General features: G+C 39.1%; 1 protein-coding gene across 1 annotated transcript in view; it reads right to left on the bottom strand.

Moving 5' to 3' along the window:
• Positions 1 to 22,546, bottom strand: part of LOC108390565 (uncharacterized) — a 298,944-nt gene that overhangs the window by 82,358 nt on the left and 194,040 nt on the right. The window contains 2 exon segments of the mRNA XM_037011044.2: positions 4,264 to 4,513; positions 6,495 to 6,719. Of these exon segments, the coding sequence (XP_036866939.2) occupies positions 4,264 to 4,513; positions 6,495 to 6,719 (475 nt within the window).

The following is a 22,546-nucleotide window of genomic DNA, read 5'->3' as shown; positions in this document are numbered from 1 at the left end:
TTATTTGCTGAATGGAAATGTTGCATTCCACCTTTGTTGGATCTTTGCTCTTGGGCGTTGTTCCTATCTCACTTTGTATATTGAGAGCAGGAACAATGTCCTATATTTTCTGGATCTTTTGAAATCCTATGCAGAGTATAAAGTCAATAAATACATGCCGATGAGTTAAAACATTCAACCGCAAATCTTTCCTCTATTTTTTATCTAAATTAGAATTCAGGCAGAGAAAGAACTTATAAACTCTATGGAATTGTTGGACATAGAACCATCAGTGCAGGTCCAGGAATGCATGCCAACTTCTGAGCCAGCAAACTGAGAGACTGGCAGAGTGTTATTAGCCACATCAACAGCCTCTCAATGCTTCAGCCTCAAACCATTCCATCTGCCACATTTCCTTTTAGATTGCCATGAGAAAATGAATCCAGAACCATCAGTAAAACGATCAGTAAAATTAGGTAGCATCTCTCTTGGCTGGCTGAACAGGATCACACACAGGTGAACCTCAGTTCACCTGCTAAAAGGAAGTGCTGAAATAACTCACACATCTCGTGAGTGACATACACTCTATGATAACCATGACCCCAGAGGAGCAATAGCTCTCCAACTTTAAATGACAATGAGATCATCTGGAAGGCTTGTTGAAACACACAGCCCCTTCCCAAAGTTTTGGACTCAGTAGCTTTGGTGCAGGGCCTGAGACTTTGCATGTCTATTAAGCTCCCACGAAATCTAGTGTTATTGGTCCAGTGTCCTCACTTTGAGGACCACTGCTTTAGATCAGTACTCCTCAATCTTCTGGGTGCAGGTAAATCACTGGAAAGCACATTAAAAAGCATATTTAGATTCAATTAGGGGGCGTCTTCAAGTGTGGACTCTCATGCTGCTGACCTGGATTACATGCAGCAGTAGTCTCTTTTAAGATGGCAAGAGTTGATGTCATCGGCAATAAAACATGATGGATTCTAATGGGAGAGTCAATAATTGTGCAGATTAGAAATGAGCCTTCAGTTTTTCTTTCCAAGTGGAGAAAGATATGGGTGCTATACTCATTTATTAGAATCCAAGTCAGCTTCCATCAGGTTACAGACCCCTGAACTGGCTCTGAGATGGCCATGCTGGAGGCTACTTTCCTGTAGATTGCATCAGAGGCCCCAGAGTAAATTAAGACTGCTCATTCGGTCAGCTGCCTTTGATACAGTGGACGAGTCAGCCATTAATCTCTCTAGAGGGCCTGATTAAGATAAGAAGCCATTCCAGGAGGGCTGCAGACATGCCGTATGAGGAAATCTCAGAAGACTGTAAGGAAGAGCTTGCTTATCCTCCCCAGATGGCTTTACAAGCAATGTTCCAATAGGATCAGACTAGCACCCTGCCTACTCTATATGCACATCAGGCCTCTGGGAGGAATGGTGAGATGCCAGGGGATGGGATCCTACCAGAGTGCAGGCAGCATTCCTCTCTACCTCTTCTGCTCAACAAACCTTGACAGCATGCTCTGCCTCTGGCTAAGGCTAATCTGCCAAGTGAAAAAAACTTAGAGATGGGGTAGAAAACACAACCACTTCTGACTGACCAGGCTCCCTCTTCTGTCTTGTCGTCAAGGTGTTGAATGCCACTGAGGCTGGAAGGTAATCTCAAGGTAGAGTATGAGAGTAAGTCAGCTTCCAAGTACGAATGAGCTTTCCTTGGTTCATGGCTCTACCTCCAGTCCTTAGCAGCAGAACTAGAAACTACAGACACTGGTAGGCTCCAGATGCACTGCATATAATTCATTTTAATACTGTTAAGCGATCAGCATGGTTCCAGGGTTAACTAATGCAGTTGTCTTCAGGTTCCAAGCATTTCTAGCAGAAGTCATTCCACTCAGAAATAAGCAGTCAGAATTATGTCACTAACATGAAAAAGCCCTTAGTGGACCCAGGGCATCAAGGACCCCAGATTTGTTGACAGCAGCCCGGCTACACAAAGCAAGTGAAAGCTCAGTCTAGCAGACAGCCAAGGGCACCTAAGCACTTTGTCATGATATGGTCTAGTCCATGGAACCTTTGGCATCACCTAGTAAGTTTGTTAAAATGCAGAAAATCAGGTCCCCACCTGCTGAATCATAATTCACAAAGCTCCATAGGTGACATGCAAGCACATTAAAGTTGGAGATGCACTCTGCAACACAGCGTGGCCTAAGAAAAATAAAAACATCAAAAGACTTTTCTGATCTTAGCTGCTTATCAGAGCACCAAGGATGATATCTTTCTGGATGCAGTTTGAACAACAATCTGGTCTTTCATGTTAGAAGCACATTATTAATGGTAGAGTCCATTTCAAATATAGTTAACAAGTAGAGTCAATGACAACACTGCATCTCTGGGATCTGCTTGGTACAGTGAATATAGTTTAAACACATATATACCAATTGCAAAACTTTTTTTCTTCTGAAATGGAGAAATATACCAGTTATGGAATATTATTACACAAATTAAGATAATTTTATAAGTGAATATTTGATCATATTGATTTATTTATAGTATCCATCTGCTCTCTTGCTTGGGGCTATATTCCATAGCCAGGTCTACAGTACAAACTCTTAGTCAAAATTCAGATTTCCTTTTCCTTTGCCAATTGAAATTTAATTTGCTGATTCCAAATTAAAGAGGTTTTTTGGCTTTAATTATTCTATTATTTGCTAATATCTTTAATTTTGCTTTGATAATCTGATCTAAAGTTTTGGTAACTTCAATGAACCTTATATAAAGTAACTAAATGGAAGGTTGTAGTAAAGTTTTCCCATGGAGCCTTGCCTTGCTGGAACTTAGCTCTCCATCTGATGTTGGCATTCCTAGATCTTCCCAGCATGCTCGCTAGATCTTTCCTGTGCAGCTTTGGTCTCAGTGTTTCTCAAATTGTGACTCAAAAATATCAGTGTCATCTGAAAACTTCTTAGAAATGCAAATATTTGGGTCCTATGCCAGACCTACCAAAACAGAAACTCTGTGGGCAGAACCCAGCAATGTATTTTAACAAGACTTACAATAGATTCTGATACAGCTTAAGGATTAAAACATTCTGGTAATACTCACCAGGAAATCTTAGTTCTTGGAAATTCAAAGCAACTAGAGCTTTGGCTATGGTAATAAATTCATATTAATATTCACATCAATCTTGCCTCAAATTATAGCCTCAACATTCACTAGTAAGCTAAGTATTTGATACAATCAAATAATTGTCATCCCAAATGGCATATATTCCATCTCACAAAACAATATATTGATTCAAACTTTGAAGTAGAGATTTTAGTAAAATGAAAGAAAACGTTATACTATATATATATAATATATAGTATTATATTACATATTATTACTATATGTAATATATTGTACATTATATATATAAAATATTATATATATTATTTATAGATCATATATATTATATGCATATATTTTATGTGTATTTCAAAATTCACAAATCTAGTTTCCAGTCTTAGTTGTAGTATATGCTGGCTATACAGCCTTGAACAGGTCATGTAATTCTGCGGCTGGTTTTTCCCAGTTTTAAAATTAGAAGAATGTTTCTACCATCAACTTACAGTGTTCTTGTAAATACATAACCAAGTAAGTTGTAGGAAGGTGTTTGAAAAGCACAGATTGCTTTTCAAATAGTAGAATCATTATTAGCAGTGTTAATGCATCATCACACACATTAGTACCACAAAAATCCTAAAACTATATATTTTAGGGTGAAAGACACTATTGTGTCATTTTTTAAGTATCACAAAAATCAAAATAAATGCCACTGGAGTAATTATTTTTAAGTTATTACTTAGAAGTGTTTAAAAAGCTCCTCTTCTTGAGTACATTCATTGCAGAAGAGTATTACATCATAAAGCAATCAATTACCTCACCGATTAAAGGAACTACTGTCTGATTAGTTTTTCATAAAGTCTGGCTGTGAAAATCCTTAATATTAAAAAGAGTTACCAACAAACAGTTACAAAATAAAGCTTCTTTGTAACAATTTTAAAAATATATCAGTTATTTTGGATTTGATCCCCATTATTTCCTGCTTATTTTGTGTGTTTACTTAAGGTTATTAAATTATAGTTAAATTGATTATATTAGACATATTGCATTATGAGGAGAAACGTAACTTCAATTTAAAATGAATATTGACTTGTTCATTACTGTTGAAACTCCCCATGTCCACAGATTTAAGCCCTAAAGCTGAGTTCTATGACTAGAAGTCATATCCCCATTATTTTACTTGACTTACCCTCAGGACAACATCCACTATGAACACTGCCAGTGGGTCCAGAACTGTCCAAAGGCCCATGGTAATGATTAATTTTGACAAGACATCAGGACAGGCAAACAGTAGCTCATAGACCCACCTGATCAGAAGCAAAGGAAGTTTCACCACATGCAGCACGAAAGGTCCCCCCACAGCCACAAACAACTCTTCTCCGGCGTGAAGTGAAGATGCTGGGGAGCAAAGCTCCACAGTGAGGAGGGAAAAACGCAATCTGTGGGCAAGCAAAGCAATCGCATGTGTCCAAATGAACGGAATTATACAGGATGACTGGTATACAAAATAATTTAAGAAACTATGTACTTTATTTTTTAATATAAACTTAACCATAGTACCCCAAAATTAAGGGTTAAGAGTCTTCATCTTTTCCCAACCTCTTTGTACCACATCAACAGCTCCCTTTACAGAAAAAGGCAAATTCTACCTTGTTCATTGTTCTCGTAAGTGACATATGTAACCATGGGGAGGATGTCAACTGTATCCACTGCGAAGTGCATTCTATAGACTAAGAACTGCCCTGCAGATCACACATACTCACAGGTAGGCTATTTGAAATGTAAAATATACCAGTGGGCTTGTAACAGGTCAATCTCTAACAGAAATCAGAAATACAAATAAATCAAGTAATTCTTCAGAGTTTTTGCATAGCTAATTAATTTGCCCGTGATTCCTCTAGTTAGACCCCCGCCCAGATACAATAACAACAAAAATGCCACATTTAGTTGTATTAAAAGGGACCATGGGACATAAACTAAGGACCTAAGGTTTGAATGGGAGGTGAGCCCAGTCATTCAAGCAGCCCTGACCCAGGCTTGGGCACCCTCTTTCCATGCAAAGTGAGACTTCACTATGCTCTAAGTTTCCCTCCCCTGCATTTTAGCCTTCGAAAAGCTGTTTTGTCATTGATCCTGCTTGTGTATCCTACTTGCCAGGTCTCTACGAAAAAGACTTCTTCATTTTAACCACTTCCTAATTTTCACTTTGAAGGAAGTTCTATGCTTTGTTCTTATGCTGTTGTGAATATTAAATAATGTGTGTGTACATTTCTTAGCAGAGGACTCAACACAGAGAAGAACAGAAGATACGCTCATTGTGTAGTTATTGTCATGTCTCATAACTATGAAAGGACATGGAGCTACAGTCTGATTCAAGCCTGTGGGTCTAGACAAGAGCCAGCAAACTTCCTACCATATCTTAAGTCCTCTGTTTCTTAAGAGTTTGGATAAACTGGGTTGTCAAGTCATTTTTGGAAATCTTATTTTATTAACAGCCAATAAAGAGCTTCCATTTCTATGGAAGAAGTAAGAATGCTGACAGCCAAAAAGCAACGAGCTCAAGCATAGAACATTTGTCCTTTCTGCTTTGAATACCCTCACACGGAAGGAAGAAAAAAAAGAAAGAAAGAAAAAGGAAGGAAAGGAATATAATGTCTATGTAAAAATTCTCCCTTGAAGATACTGTTATTCAGTATATATAAATTCTCATCTTCTATAATGTTCAAACATTTGCAATTTAATTTCAAGATATATATAATATACACATATAGTCATTTCCATGGTGTCTTAAGGTTATTTGCTATCTTCCTAATTGAAAAGATACACACATCTTTATTTTTATCTGCACCATCTATATTTGAGAAAATGAATTTTATTTGTATTGATATCTATCTGTATGTCTATCTATAGTGTCGACGGAATCATGTTTATGGAGAGATAACCTTTAAAATGTTATCTTTTTCCAGAGGATAATGGCCCAGAAAGCAGCCTGGGCTTGAGTTTGGTAATTGTTTGAATTCAATCATTTTCCAGAAGAAGCAATCTTTGCTTTTCCGAGTATAGGTGATAAATCATATATTACTTCTAAAGTACCTTCAGCCTAAGTCACTCTTATAAAATCAAAATAGAATAAAATATTGTTGCTAAATTCCTTTTTGGATTCTGTTTGGATATTAGAACATATTTGAATCTGCTAAATGTTAAGTAAATATTGATGTACCAGTTATGCTTTGTATATACAGGCCCATAAGATGAGAGTATAACTGTAATAGACATCCCTGCCTTTCGATAAAGAGATGTTTGTCTTTTCAAATCATACCTGCATTTTAGGTCTTATGGTAAATGGAAAGGAGAGGAGTTTTGTACTTTCATTTGGCCGATCAAGATGAAAATACATTCCTCTGACTTTCAGGGGAAAGCACTCCCTTTGTAACAGGAGTTGAAATGGCCTGGAGGAAAAGCCGCTGGCTGAGGTAATGCAGGGAGAGCCTCAGGAACCAGGGAGAGGCCATCAGCAGGATAGTGTACCAGGAGCCCTGGCTTTGCCATTGCGCTAATTGAAGTTCCAAAAACACTAATTCCAGTGCAAAATGGAGATGCTTGGAGAATTCTCCAGATCTTGTACTATCAGCAGCTGAAGGACAGCTACAAAGAAATAATGAATCCTGAGCTGTAATTGCAACCAAAAGCAAAATATTTTCAGAATGATAGTAAAGACATTGTGAAAGTAAATTTTATTTAAATTATTTCTTAAATACTTGGGACTCAATTATTTATGTTCCTTTTTGCTATAAAGGATAATTAAAGGAGAACATAAAGAAACAGAGAAATGGAAATGCAAATAAAAACCACAATGGGATATCTCCTCACATCTATTAGAATGGCTACTAAAAAAAAATCAGAAAATAAATTGATGCAGGTGTGGAAACATTGGAACTCTTCTGCATTATTGGTGGGAATGTGAAATGGTATTATCATTAGGGAAAACATATGACAGATCCTCAAAAACTATAAATAGAATCACCATATGATCCAGCAATATACCTTCCGAGTATTCATCCAAAAGAACTCAAAATAGGATCCAATCAGATGTTTGTACACCTGCATTTGTAGCAGCATTATTCACAACAGTCAAAAGGTGGGGGCAACCAACTGCCCATCAGATGGAGTATTGTTCAGCACAACATGGGTGAAACTTGAGATCATTATGTTAAGGGCATAAACCAATAATAAAAAGACAAAAAGGGTATGATTCTACTTACATAAGGTCCCTAGAGCAGTCACATTCATGGAGATAGAAGGCAGGATGTGGGTTGCCGGAATCTTGGAGGGGAAATAGAGAGTTGTTTAATGGTCTAGGGTTTCAGTTTTCCAAGATGAAAAAGGTGGAGACTGGGTGCACAACAATGTAAGTACACTTAATACACTTAAAAATGGTTAAAATGATCATTTTTGTTATGAGCATTTTACAACACTAAAAATGTTTAAAGGAATATGAAAATGAATTATTACAAGCAATAAACATTTTAAATCTTTACTATCTATAATACATTCCTGCTTATCTCATCTACCCACAATGATCCCTCTTTATGAAGATGAGCTTTAATCATAAAGTTAACTATTTCATTTAAAAAATTGAAATACGTTATCAATATACCAGTAAAATATATATAAATGAGAATTCAAAACTTACGAACTCTATTCCTTAACACCATACAGGCATTTTTTGTTGAAAGTAAGCATAAAATAATTGCATGCAAGGTATTCTGATTTAGCTCTGGTTTCCTCTCTCTGGTATTGAGAGCATAAGAGATTTTTTCAAGGTTTCTAAAATGACAGTTTCCTCAGGAGAGAACATGAAGAGTCCAGCTGAAAATGACCGTGAAGGCAGAACTCCTCTCCCCCCCAATCCCCAGACACTGTGTGGGGACACATCCAGGGGAGTCGCCGCGGCTTAGTGACTGAAGGCACAGCTTGGGATCTGCCTGCCTGGGTGTGGTCCCTCCCTGCACCTTGGTTTCCTCAGATGGAAAAGGGAGCCTGGAGGGCCCACACTCTAGGGTCAGGATGGTGATGAAGTTGACAAATGCATAAAAAAAACTCAAACAGTGCTATTGCTCTGCTATTATCACAAAATAATAAATACTATCTCCCACTTCTCCCTGCTTCTCTTCTTCCAATACTTACCTGAGCTGCTTTGAAATGAGCTGGTCTTCGATCAAGCCCGAGAAATGTAGGAGACCTCTCTAAATGGTGATGGGGTTCCTTTTATTTTACAAGAGATATAAACCTGTATATGTATATATTTGTTATTGAATTAACTGTTGGTATAAACCATCATCAGTTTAATAAAATAGATTTTTTTATTGAGGTACATACAGTAAAATGCATAGATCTTAGTGTACAGCTTGATGAATTCTGATGTGTGTGTACAAGCATGTGACTATCACCTTGGGCAAGACACCAAACATTCTCACTAATTTTCTCTCCTTCACCTATTTCACTCATCCCCCCACCTCCCTCCCCTATGGTAACCACCAATCTGTTCTCTGCGTTTATGAGTCTATTTCAGTTTTGTTTATTTGTTCCTTTGTTTTGTCTTTTAGATTCCACATATAAGTGAAATCATATGGTATTTCTCTTTCTCAGCCTGGCTTGTTTCACTTAGCGTAATACCCTGAGGTCCATCCATGTTGTTGCAAATGACAAAATTTTGTTCTTTTTTATGGATGAGTAATATTCCATTGTGTATATATACCATTCATCTCTTGATGGATGTTTTGGTTGTTGGAAAATGGCTATTTGGGCTATTGTAAATAATGTTGCATTATTATGCATTATGCATAACAAACATAAGACTGCATATATCTTTTCAGACTAGTGATTCTGTTTTCTTTGGGTGAATTCCCAGAAATGGAATTTCTGGGTCATATGGTATTTCTGTTTTTAGTTTTTTGAGAAACCTCCATAGAGCTTTGCATAGTGGCTATACCAATTTACAACCCTTCTAGCAGTGTATGAGGGTTCCCTTTTTTCCACATCCTCCCTGACACTTGTTACATTGTCTTATCGATGTTAACCATCCTGACTGGTAAGGAGGTGATAGCTCACTGTAATTTTGATTTGCAATGTAACTAATCACTAGGGAAATGCAAACAAAATGTCAGTTTTCTTAAACTAGTAATGAATCTTTATAATGACTAGGCTCCATGTTCCTGGATTAGGTTGTCTAATTCTATTCTATAATAATTCAGTAAACTCCTCAACCAAAAATCATCCTGATTATAAACATGTTACCAAAGGAAAAGCTAGGACTATAATAAATAGTTCAGTGACTAAGTAACTAATCACAGCAGGTTAAGGCAGTGTGAGAACACAGAAATGGAACTCATAGACAGATTCAAAAGATTGCATATACAGAAGCCCGTATCTTCCTGAAGACTATAAAGCATAATGACAATTGTACCATGAGAAGATGAATAATAGAAACAGGAGGGTTTTGGCAGGGGAGAGGAAAAAAGTACTAACAAGAGAAATTAAAGTAAAATCCACTATTCCCCTTAGAATTCCAACCCATGACTTTAGCCTTTAGGTCCGCACAGACACTGAATGTGACACCGATAATTCCTTTATGTTGCTATTGTGTGTATTTTGCCATGAAGGTGTAGAGCATCATCAAACTGAAAACTATGTGCAGTCTTTGAACTGAGCATGCTTCTCAATGACACAAATGAGAAACAGTTAAACAGGAAACAGGCTTCCAAGAGGCTTTGGTTTACCAACATTAATACCGTCAGGGAACAGACTCTTAGAGAATCCCAGAATACCTTACTACATTTACCATTATATGAAATGAAACCCAGAACTTTCTACATGGCTGAAGCAAAATATTCTGTGTATGCTCCTCTTCAGTTAATTATTCTGTCACTGTTTTGCTTCTTCAAAGAGAAGAGAAAATCAGATACAGATTTGGCATGATGTTGTTTGCAAAAAACTGGAAAATCTCAAATAATGCAAAACAGAAAAGACAGTAGCTTTTCTGACCTTTGGAAATTTCCACTGTTCTTTTCATAGTCATTGATATAAATGACTAAGCAGTTTAAATGCTTATGCACAGAAGACACTATAAATTCATACTTTTGCTATTAGTTTCACTGGTAAAATGTTTCCCACCCACATTCAAATACACACATTTGTTTAATGGGACATTTAATTTAGGGCAAATAATACTATAATTTTACTGTGTACCACTAATATCTAACACAAAATAATTAATTATCTTATATGCCTAATCAACACAATTCAATATTTGTTTTGTTTAACCATGATGACTCTAGTATCTGGATTCAAAGAACTAGGAATAACCTAGAATCAATGATTTAGAGTTTAAAAAATTATATACTGCAAAATTAGGAATTAATAAAAGAATCAGTTGAGGCTAGATGATGCGAAATAAAAGGATGTATAGAAAAACTCATTAGCTGCACAAAGCTAGTCTAGTATAGCCTCATAACAATTCCCATATGACAAAAAATATGACAGTGACAGTCTTTTCCTCTTAATCATTTTGAATTTGCACCTGAAATCTAAGTGTGCACTGATATAGAATTACATCCACAGCTCTCTCTCCATATATTGTACTTGAAATATATTTCATTCTAAACAAATTCTGTGTCCATGTTTCAAAATTGCCTTGAAAGAAAGCATCTTTTTTATTCTTGTATACATGCAAGGCACATTATAAAATGCAGTGCCATGATACAATATCTTCATCCACATTGCAACTGTTCTTTCCTTCTCCTGTAATCTTTCTTGGTTATATACAAAGAGTATGACCATCAAAAGGATAATAAATGGCCTCTGCCACTGGGGTGTGTAATACGTATAGTGAGAATTGATTTGTTGGTTATGAAGGAAACCATGGAGCACACAGATCACCTCGAAATCACATTGAGGCCAGCAGCTACTCCTCAGTTCACGCAGGCAGCTCCTCTGTTACTCACGGGGTGAGCTGCCAGACGGGGAGAAGAATGGTGAGGTCATGCAGTATTCAGCTATTAAATGAAACCTATTTCTCTGAACTTCAGCCACATTTCATATGACACGCATGTATCCCCCTTCCAAGCCCAATCCTTATAGAGACCTGAAATCAAACAAGATTTCTATGATCCATCAGTGTAATAATAAAAAAAAAAAGAGAACTAAAATTGCTTTGAAAAGACAACAAAAACATGGAATGCATTCTTAAACTCTCTTATACAGGGGACAGGAGTCCTTAGGAATTTGTATACAACCCCATCAGCTGTGCATAATAATCCTTTAAAAAAAGCCACTATCAATCAATGGCATTAAAATTTCCATATTGCCTTCTTCTGGTATAACTACAGATGGAGCATTTTTTAATCAAGTTTTTGTTTTTGTGTAATCCTTTCATTTGGGTGTAATTCTTTCATTTGTGTAATTCTTCTTACCCATTTTTTCTACCATGTTTTATTTATCAACAAGTTTTTGACTATGGATATCCTCAGTGATTCAGAGGCTTTTTCCAGGATTTGATATTCATCATGAAATGAAATGCAGGAGTCACTGCAATGAAAGTGTCAAAGAAACATGCAGAGGTCACAGCACATCTATGACGAGGCGGCCTCACCATAACCCTTCATACTTTTGCAGAAGCTGAACTAAAGCCAAACAAATTAAGTGATTTGCCTAAGTTAACACAACTGCTAAGCGTTCTGACCATTGTCTCCTGACTCTGCTCTAGAATCCTCACCACTCATCCACTCGGTCACTTTGGCAGGAACCCCAAGACCAAGAAGCTCTAGGCTGCTTGAAAGCGAGCCGCTTTATTTTGACACCCGAGAGGAAGACATGTTTCCTCCTATGTAGAAGCTGGTTTTAACTGGGTACAACTCACTCATTCAACAGATCATCATTAAATAAATGTAGTTTGTCAAGCCCTACAGTGACATAGTAGGCAGAATAATGTCCTGCCCCAAATGTGGCCACACCCTAATCCTCAAGGCAGTGTTAAATTATATGACAAAGAGAATTAGAGTAGCAAATGGAATTAAGGTTGCTAAATAATTAAGTTTAAAATAGGGAGATTATTATGATTATTTGCATGGGTCCAGCAAATTCATAGGGTCCTTAAAAAGTGGAAGAGGGAAGCAGGAGTGACAGACAACCAGAAAGAGAGCCAGAGGGTGGTGGTGAGAAAAAGGGCCAAATTTTTAGGCTTTAAAGAGGAAGGGGACCATGAGCTAAGGAATGAGAGAAGCTTCTGGGAGCTGGAAAAGGTGAGACACATGTTCTCCCCTAGAATCCAGAAAGAAGGCCTGCTGACACCCTGCATTTAGCCCAGTGAGACAATTTCAGACGTCTGACCTCCAGAACTGTAAAATAATAAACTAGCATCGCTTTAAGCCATAAGCTCATGGTAAGATGTTACGGCAGCAGAAGAGTAGTGCGGATGGGCTCCGAGTTTTCCCGGATGATTAACTCTGTCGCTCACCCACAGAAACTTCATTCTATTGGCAGAGACTGGTGAGCAAAAAGACAAATGAAATCCTGGTGGTAAGTATTATGGTGACACACACAATGTTATGACAAAACATTAGACAGACACCTGTTTCAAACCGGGCCAGAGAATACTTCTCTCTTGAGGTCTATGAGGTAAAGAGGAATTGGACAAATGGGAGTAAGAAGTTAGGCAGGGAAGCTGGGATAGAGGGTATTCCATCACACATGCGATTCTCAGAAAAATAAAGTTCTATTTCTAAAAGTGAACATAAGTGGAACTGGGTGGAGAAAGTCCAGGTAAGTGAAGACAGTGACAGATTCTGAAGTTGTAAGGAAAAACGGGGTCTGCTGGTGAAGAAGACGGGTTGGCATATGCCATCTGAAGGAGTGTGGACTCTATGCTGCCACCCTCAACAGCCCTTGAAGTTTTTTAAAGGGAGGGAGACGGATGCCACGCTTGTATTTTAGGAACATTGCTCTGGTGCAAGATGAAGGAAAGTGTGGGGAGTGTCCTGACTTAGACTGTGACCTACCAGAACTGCTCAAATAGGAACAGAGCCACATAGAAGCTTCCGGAAATACAGCATGGGTGATATTTGTGGTGACAATGGCATGAGGAGTGGCAAACACCAAGTTTCCTGAGTTATTTTTGGGAATCTAAAACTGTGAAGAATTCTCTTACTCCTGGTGTTAATCCTTGAGGGCTGCCATCACCGCAACCTGGGTGATTTTGAACAAAAACATATTCTCTGACAGTTCTGGAGGCTCTAAGTCTAAAATCAAGGTGCTGGCAGGGCCATGCTCTCTCTGAAGGTTCTGGTGGAGGGCAGGGGGAGTGCCTTGCTTGCCTCTTCCAGGCCTGGTCCTCCCAGGCATTCCTTGGCTAGTGGCAGCATAAATCCAGTCTCTCCTCCATCTCCACATGGCTGTCTTCCCTTTGTGCATCTGTGTCTTCACACGTAAGGACACCAGCCTTATGAGATTAGGGGCCCATTCTACTCCAGTGCGAGCTCATCCTAAATTACGTCTACAGTGATACTCTTTCCAGATGAAGTATCATCCTGAGGTACTGGGGTTCAAACATACTGTTTGAGGGGAAACAGTTCAGCCCATAACACTCCCAAATGCCAACAGGAGCCCTTTTGAGAAAAAAAGGAATTAGAGCGGTGGCATGTAACTGCAAACCCACTTCCTCTGAACAAAGCTCTTTTCCTCTATTCACTTCACTGAAAAACGGTTTCTGGGTAAGAACTTGGAAGGTATGGAATTTTGGGCATCAACAACAATAACTGATGTAATAGCAGCAGCTACTATGTATTGAACACACTGTCATATAATGTATGCATATGGCCTCTAATTTACAGGGTCTCTTTGGAGGACACATGCTTCTATAAGCATTTTACAGATGAGGAAATGAGAACTAATAAAGTTTCAGGTACTTGCTTTAGGTCAGGCAGCTATTAAGAGAGAACCAGGAGCAGAATCTAAATTTGAACCTAACTTTAGTCTGATTGCAAAACCTACATATTTCTGCAATCCGTGCGGTTCTGAATAGCCGGGGCTGATGGGGTTGGCAGGAAGGTTTACAGCTCGCTCACACACACCCTCCAGATGGACTGGAGCTCAGCTGAAAGGCCGACTGACAGGGACGTTAGTGAGTTAAGGACGCTATTTGCTGCATAAAGTCAGGCGCTGCTGCTGTGCTCATGGCCATATTCCCAAGCCTTAGCATTGTGCCTTATGCATAGTAGGTACTTAAAAACACACAGTTGTTAATGTGTTAATGTGTAACCTCCCCCCACCTCAATTTTCCTCTGTTAATCTTCATTATGGAAAACTTTTTTTTAATGAATAACTTTTAAATGCCTGGTTTTCTATATGGTTTAGGTTACAGCTACGATCTGCTTCAGCCAGTTGGCCTATACCTTTAATTTACCCATTTCAATATTCATACACCTCATGCCCATGAATTTGTTACCTAAGAAATTAGGAAACACCATTAGGATTTTCTAAATGGCAGCTGAGAAAGACCCCTTAGTGCACAGCAAGCATGAAATGATTTGACTGGTAGGCATTCTGGGCAAGTTCACTGTGATACAATGTTTAAAAGAAAATGAGGTAACAGTAAATCACCATAAGGAAGGACTTACATGGAAAGACAGAGCAATAATCAAAAATGAATTACTTGGGGGAAGGGGTTGGGGTGAGCAAATAGGTGAACAGGATCAAGAAGTTACAAACTTCTATTTATAAAATAAGTAAGTCATGGGCATGTAATGTACAGCATGGAGAATATAGTCAATACTGTACTGCATATGTGAAGGCTGACAACAATTTAAGTCTTAAAAGTTCTCATCACAAGAAAAAAATATAGAACTTTTTATGGTGACAGATGGTTGCCAGACATATTGGAGTGATCACTTTGTAGTGTATACAAATATCAAATCATTATACTGTATACATGAAACTAATATAATGTTATATGGTGATTATACTTTTATTAAAAATGAATTATTCAAATGCCATAATTATGAGGAGATTATAAATGGCATCAGTTAATTTTTTTAACAAAGTTATTAAAACACTCAAATCTGCTACTGCTTTTTCATTGTTTCAAGTATTTGAAGAAATACTTTTACAAAAGTATATGTACATAGGTATATACACATTTACCAAAATGTTTCAGATAAAATTATTCTCCTTTCTTTCAACTTATAGAAAACTTCATGAAAAGGAAAACTTCACAATTTCATCATGATGATATTAGCATTTTTAAACTAGATTTTTTCCCCCTAAACTTGTGTCTCCTTGGCCAATCTGGGTATTACACTTTTAATATAACACATTGTCTTTTAACAGGTTTAATTCAATTTATAACAAATGCCTCTAATTAAGTTAAAAGATCTTTGAAAATTGCTAAATCTTAGGGGTAATATTACCACCACTGACATTGAAATAATTGATCATTCCCACTGAGGCACCAAAGCTTGAATGTTCTAATGAGAAAACAGGGATTGAAGTGTGCTGAAGTAGTCCAAAGAGACTCCCCAACTCTTTCTGCTGTTCTTTCCAGTGACAGTCTCCTAATGGGAGTGGTGGGAGGGGCAGGGGCAGACAAAATTTACCCAGCGCAGAAGAAGCCAATAAGAGTAAACTTCAAAAGCAAAGTCACAATAAGGAGCAAAGGTGACCCAAGTCTGTTTGTCTTTTTGAAAATATTATCTTCTATTCAATATGTGTGTTTCTGTGTTAGATCGTCAATTTTTGTCATTTACAAATAATATTTTCTTGAATACTCTGTGGTAATAAATATTGGTTGTGATGTTAGAATGTATCTACTTTCCCCAAGAGAAATTCTCTCTCCCTAGTTGTTTAAAGAGAAGTGTCCTTGCTGTAGAAATAAAATTTAAATCCTTGCAATTACAAGAAGAAAAGTTTTAGTCATTATTAATCTATATTTTCTTCTAAAACTTCTAAATGAAGACCTAAAATAGAGGGACATATGTCCTCAAAATTTAGTAAAACAAAATACATAATATAATATATTAACTTTTTCTTTCTAATTTACTCCTGAGTTGTTTTATTTAGGCACCAATTATAAAAACTAATTTGTGTTGATAGCTCTGAGGAAATCTAGAAATTAAAGAGCTAATTAAATTCTTTTTGAGTAGTTTTTGAGTCTTTGTATCTCTATATGTATGTATGTATGTGTGCACATATTTAAACATCTGCAAACACCAAAAACTGCTGGATGTTTCTAGAAATTGACCTTCCATGAAGTGTACTTTAATTAACCATTTCCCCTGGACAAGCAAATCTATATTTTAAACCATAGTTCCAAAGCAGTCATAGATCATGGACCCGATAGGACTGAACTAGAATGTCAGAAATTACAATTCAGATAGGAAATAGAAGTAGTAAGAAATTGACCTATTTGTTGTGAATTTACTATTTATAGAGGATCTTAATGAAGTTTTACTATCTTAAGTTAAAAAAATAGTAAATTTCCTATAAAACATTTAAATAATGGCCCCATTTCTAGAAATAGTTTGGCATCTTTGAGGTTATATTTAAATGATATTTTTATAAATGATTTGCCTGCATATTTTTAAAAAGGAGTTTTTAAACATGTTATAAAACATTACAATAAAGCCAAATCTGGTAAAATAATTCCAGAATATCATCCTGAAACAAAAATATGATTGCAATATGCAAAATACTTTGCTGATTTAATACTGTATACATACTCCTATATTTCAAGTATTATGCTATTTTTGTCACTTTGAGCTTTGACATATAAAAATGATAGTTTCTTAATCCTTGCACTTACTGAAGTACACTTGTTCAAAGAGGACATCTGAGAGTATAATGCTAACCAGATAGCATAGCAAGTAAATATAAGTCACAGAAATGTTTAGTTCCCTTCTACTTAGTAGTTGCCTTCCACCTGAAGGCAAGGTTGCAGGCAGAAGGTCCATTGAGAAGAGATCTTGGAGCTACACCTGAGTAGAAGGAAATCCTGGCCCACCAGGAGGATGTCCTGAGGCCTCAGCTGATGATCAGGAGTTGCAGTGGCCTTCGGGAGTTGTCCCACCATGAGGCAAGGGCACATGGCCTTTGTGTTTCCACATCAGTCAATCAGCAACGACCAGCTGCCTGATGGGAGGGTGTGATCCAGAGAAGGCTTTCCTGCAGCCGAGGAGAGTTCCCAAAGAGGGACTCTGATCTGAGTCTTCAGCAGCCAAGAATGCAGGTGTCACCTGATGGGGGGATCTGGGTGAACCCCCCCTTACCCATCACCACTTACCCCTGCTGTGGCTCAGATCCACTTGCTTCTGTAGTCAACTCTTCTTGTTTAGTAACAGCTCTTGATGGATTCCAGTCAGTCTTGTTTCCTGTGAAACCAGGTGCAGAAGAGCAGTGGGACCAGCTACAGCGTGAGCTGCTGCGGTTGATCTTAAGGTTAAAACTGAAACTCTTGATCACCCTCCTCCACCATGCATCCCAGGATCCCCTCACCCTAACCAGTACCACTGCTGTTCCAGATGGCTCGTCTGATGGAGAGGTCCAAATGAAGATTACTAATGGGTCTGAACTCTAGATAGCATGCTCCTCTCAGGTGGTAGCTGTTCTCCTTGTCTACTGGCCATTAAAACTCTGCATGTGAGGACCAGGAGAGCCCAAAATGGATCACCTGAAAAGCAAACCTATTCTTGCCTGTCCCCGTTGCATAGAACAGCTCCACCTCCTACTGAGGTTAAGGCAAAAATAACCTTGCCAGTAGTGGTGACTCTTTTCCTGACTGCTGGTTTCCTGGCAGGAGGACCTGATGTGATCTCGTGGTAACCATAGCTCAAAGGACCTGTTCTCAGATGGAAAAGTTCCTTCTCTGGAAACCAGGGCCTCTTGGATTGAAAAGTCTAAAATTATTGAGTAGGGAAATATGAGTTCTCCAAGTTGCCCTAAGAGTAACTGAAGGTGAGGTCATTTCCACATCTAGCTCTTGGTTCCCAATTATTCTATGAGCCGGCACAGCCCATATCATGGCCATCGATTCAGGGTATACCCTGCATTCGGAAGAGATGGTGCCCTATCCTTACAAGGTGACATTTTCAAGCTGACACCTCAGCTGCACTTCTGAGAGAACAGTTCATCAATCAGCCTATCAGACTGGAAATGTCTGTATAGTGCAGAAAAGTGCCCAGATTAGTGAATCATATGCCCACAGCGGCATCTCCTTTGTGATATATCAAGTACCTTGTTCTGAAGCAATGCTGAACAGCATTCTGGGTTATTCAGTCATTCTGTAAATCCTCAGCTAGTGACGCTGGCCACGGCCCAGTTAACAGTAAATGCAAACCTCTATCCGGAAAAATGTGTTGATCCCTCTTGCTGCCTCTTCCAAGGGGAAAGTTGTACAATATAGTCAGCTTGCCACCAAGTGACTGGTTGGTCCGATTGAGGGATGGTGCTGTATCAGAACAGGCTTGTTGCTATTAGTGGCAGGTTGGACATTTGGCAGCAGTGACTAATTTAAGCCATGGTGAATGGCATCTCATACTGTTAGGCCCATGTATAACTTCTGTCTCATCCACCTGTGTGTTTGGTTATGACTCTACCATGCCAGCACTGATGTGGTCAATAATAGGGACTAGTGGACATTAAATAGCTATTTTGTCTGTTTCATGCTTCTCCCAGGGTGGATATTAACACGTAAGATAAAGATATGCACATGTTCTATCCACACAAAGGCAAATTCATATGCCTCTTCACCCCAGTTTTTTATTCCATATTTTTTCATCTTTTCCCTCCCAGGCCCCTGTCTAACTAGGCAGGCCATTTGTCTTTACTGTGGCCTTGCCAGTGAAGTACATGTGTCTGGTTCCTTGGGTTACTTAACTTTGAACACAAAGATGGTAACTCGTTGCACCAGGAAGCATGCACCCACTGGAGAATTTTCCCTGCCTGTTGTTTGGCAGGGGCTCCCCTGGATGAGTAGTACTCAGCAGCAATCCATTTCCTACTTGCACTTACCATCTGTGAACTAGGCTTGGTCTTTTTCCTCTGCCATCAGGTGGTCATCAGGGACCCCCACCTGCTGCTCAGGGAGAGACTCCCTCACACCAATGGTAGGTATCATGAGGACTAAGCCATCTGTTCATGCAGCTTACTTAAAAAATTAAGATAACATCAAAAACTTGTGTTATGAAAAGGTCAGATCAGGATTATGAGATAGAGAGACTGTTGGGTGAATATGTAAGGTCACCGTGTGGAGGTGGCATCTAATGAGATCTGAATGAGATGGAACCAGCTATGTCACATCAGATTATGACAATGGGAAAGAAGGCTCTAGACTGAGCAATTGAGTCCCTTGGTCAAGTCATCCTGAAGGCCCACAGGCCAGTTCTATTCTTTATCTTCTACCATTTTATTTATATCTATCCATGCGTACTCTTCTCTTTATTTGAGAAATTCATATTAAAATGTCATTTTGACCAAAGAATCCTAATATAAATTCAGAGAAGCACTGGGGAACCTCCTTTCTGTGAATCAGCAAAAAACAGCTAATTAAAATAATTGTAAGATTTGTATGGGCCATATAGCAATCATTAGCTGGCCACCCAGAAGCACCTTCCAAACAGGTTGTCCCTGCCTCACCTTCAACTATAGAGGCAAGAAAACTCTAGATGTTCCTGTCTCTAACTCCCCTTGCTACTGAGTGGCTATCTGACCCAGGAATGGACAATGAGATAGAAAGGGAAGGTTGCTGCAAGGATTCTGAGGATGCTAATAATCTCCCCAGTAGAAGACAAAAAACAAGGAGAAAACTCAATCCCCACTGGCCCTTTCTCCTGCCTTTGAATGTGACCTTGATATTTAGAGCTTGAAATTGTAAGAGGTAGAAAGAAAGAACCTAAGGTTTCGTTGGTTTTGTTTTAAATAGTGTAATCCTTCAGTTGAATGACAAAGGTGAAAAATAATTGATTATGTATTGATTTAGAGGATGGTATTGTGGTTGCTGCTATGCGTGTGTGTATTTTGTAGGTAACAGTGATTATTAAATGCCCACACTGCACACATCATGAGCAGCAAGTGTCACTTAGGGAGATTGCCAAGAGATATCTTGACAGAACATTTTCCCAGCCAAGCTGTGTGTGTGTGTGTGTGTGTGCACGCGCTCAGAAAAAATTCACTGCACTGGGATTTCATCTCCCTGAAGGCAAGTCAATCACAGACATTCACACATAATAAGGTTAGAAACATGGGGAAAATATGTTGAGATGAAATGTTACATTTCCGGTACTGTTCCTCACAACTATGACATTAATTATTAGGTCCAACTTGCTACAATGAAACAAAAACAAACAAGCCACAACAGGACATTTAGGAATACAGTGTATTAAATGAAAAGAAAGATGTGGCCTGATGTGATAAAAGTGAATGAGGTATTGGGAGCCAAGATGGTGGTGTGAGTAGAGCAGCGGAAATCTCCTCCCAAAACGACATACATTTATGAAAATATAAGAAAGACAACTCTTCCTAGAATAGAGACCAGAGGACACAGGACAACATCCAGACCACATCCACACCTGCAAGAACCCAGCACCTCACAAAGGGGGTAAGATACAAGCCCCGACCCGGCAGGACCCGAGCGCCCCTTACCCCCGGCTCCCGGCGGGAGGAGAGGAGTCAGAGTGGGAGGGAGAGGGAGCCCAGGACTGCTGAACACCCAGCCCCAGCCATCCGGACCAGAGAGCAGACACAGTGCATGCGGGGGGGCCTGGATAGTAGGGAAACAGAGTGGCAGGACCGGTGAGCGGGTCCCTGAGGCCAGCGCCATAAGACAAAGAAAACGGAACGGCTTTTTTTTTTTTTCTAGAGAGTGCTTTTTGGAAGTCTTAAAGGAACAGGGACCTCAACATCGGAAGGAAGCGTCCCAGGACATTTAGTCTAGAGGCAGGGAATCTGGGGATCTCTGGGCACTCTAACCCCCTGGGCAGCAGGGAACACAGAAACCCCTTACTGAGATAAATAGCTTCCCCTCCAATGGGGCTCCACCATTTTGGAGGAGCAGCCCAAGCCAGGCAATGCCCACAGCAACAGTAGAGATAAACTCCATAGCAGCCGGGCAGGAAGCAGAAGCCCTGTCTGCATGCAGCTGCCCAGCACAAGCCACTAGAGGGCACTGTTCTCCCAGGAGAGGAAGGCCACAAACCAACAAGAAGGAAAGCTCTTCCAGCCATCACTTGTACCAGCTCTGCAAACTATCTCTATCACCATGAAAAGGCAAAACTACAGGCAGACAAAGATCACAGAGTCAACACCTGAGAAGGAGACAGACCTAACCAGTCTTCTTGAAAAAGAATTCAAAATAAAAATCATAAACATGCTGACGGAGATGCAGAGAAATATGCAAGAGCTAAGGGATGAAGTCCGGAGGGAGATCACAAATGCCAGGAAGGAGATTACAGAAGTGAAACAAACTCTGGAAGGATTTATAAGCAGAACGGATAAGATGCAAGAGGCCATTGATGGAATAGAAACCAGAGAACAGGAGCGCATAGAAGCTGACATAGAGAGAGATAAAAGGATCTCCAGGAATGAAACAATATTAAGAGAACTGTGTGACCAAGCCAAAAGGAACAATATCTGTATTATAGGGGTACCAGAAGAAGAAGAGAGAGAAAAAGGGATAGAAAGTGCCTTTGAAGAAATAATTGCTGAAAACTTCCCCAAACTGGGGGAGGAAATAATCGAACAGACCACGGAAATACACAGAACTCCCAACAGAAAGGACCCAAGGAGGACAACACCAAGACGCATAATAATTGAAATGGCAAAGATCAAGGACAAGGAAAGAGTTTTAAAGGCAGCTAGAGAGAAAAAGGTCACCTACAAAGGAAAACCCATCAAGCTATCATCAGACTTCTTGACAGAAACCATACAGGCCAGAAGAGAATGGCATGATATATTTAATGCAATGAAACAGAAGGGACTTGAACAAAGGATACTGTATCCAGCACGATTATCATTTAAATATGATGGAAGGATTAAACTATTCCTAGACAAGCAAAAGTTGAGGGAATTTGCCTCCCACAAACCACCTCTACAGGGCATCTTACAGGGACTGCTCTAGATGGGAGCACTCCTAAAAAGAGCACAGAAAAAAACACCCAACATATGAAGAAAGGAGGAGGAGGAATAAGAAGGGAGAGAAGAAAATAATCTCCAGACAGTGTATATAACAGCTCAATAAGTGAGCTAAGTTAGGCAGTAAGATACTAAAGAGGCTAACCTTGAACCTTTGGTAACCACGAAGTTAAAGCCTGCAATGGCAATAAGTACATATCTCTCAATAGTCACCCTAAATGTAAATGGACTTAATGCACCAATGAAAAGACACAGAGTAACAGAATGGATAAAAAGCAAGACCCATCTATATGCTGCTT

This window comes from Manis javanica, chromosome 16 (genome assembly GCF_040802235.1).
Source record: "Manis javanica isolate MJ-LG chromosome 16, MJ_LKY, whole genome shotgun sequence".
Classification (NCBI taxonomy): domain Eukaryota; kingdom Metazoa; phylum Chordata; class Mammalia; order Pholidota; family Manidae; genus Manis; species Manis javanica.
The sequence above is the reverse complement of the archived record's forward strand: the minus strand, read 5'-3'. Positions and strand labels throughout refer to the sequence as shown.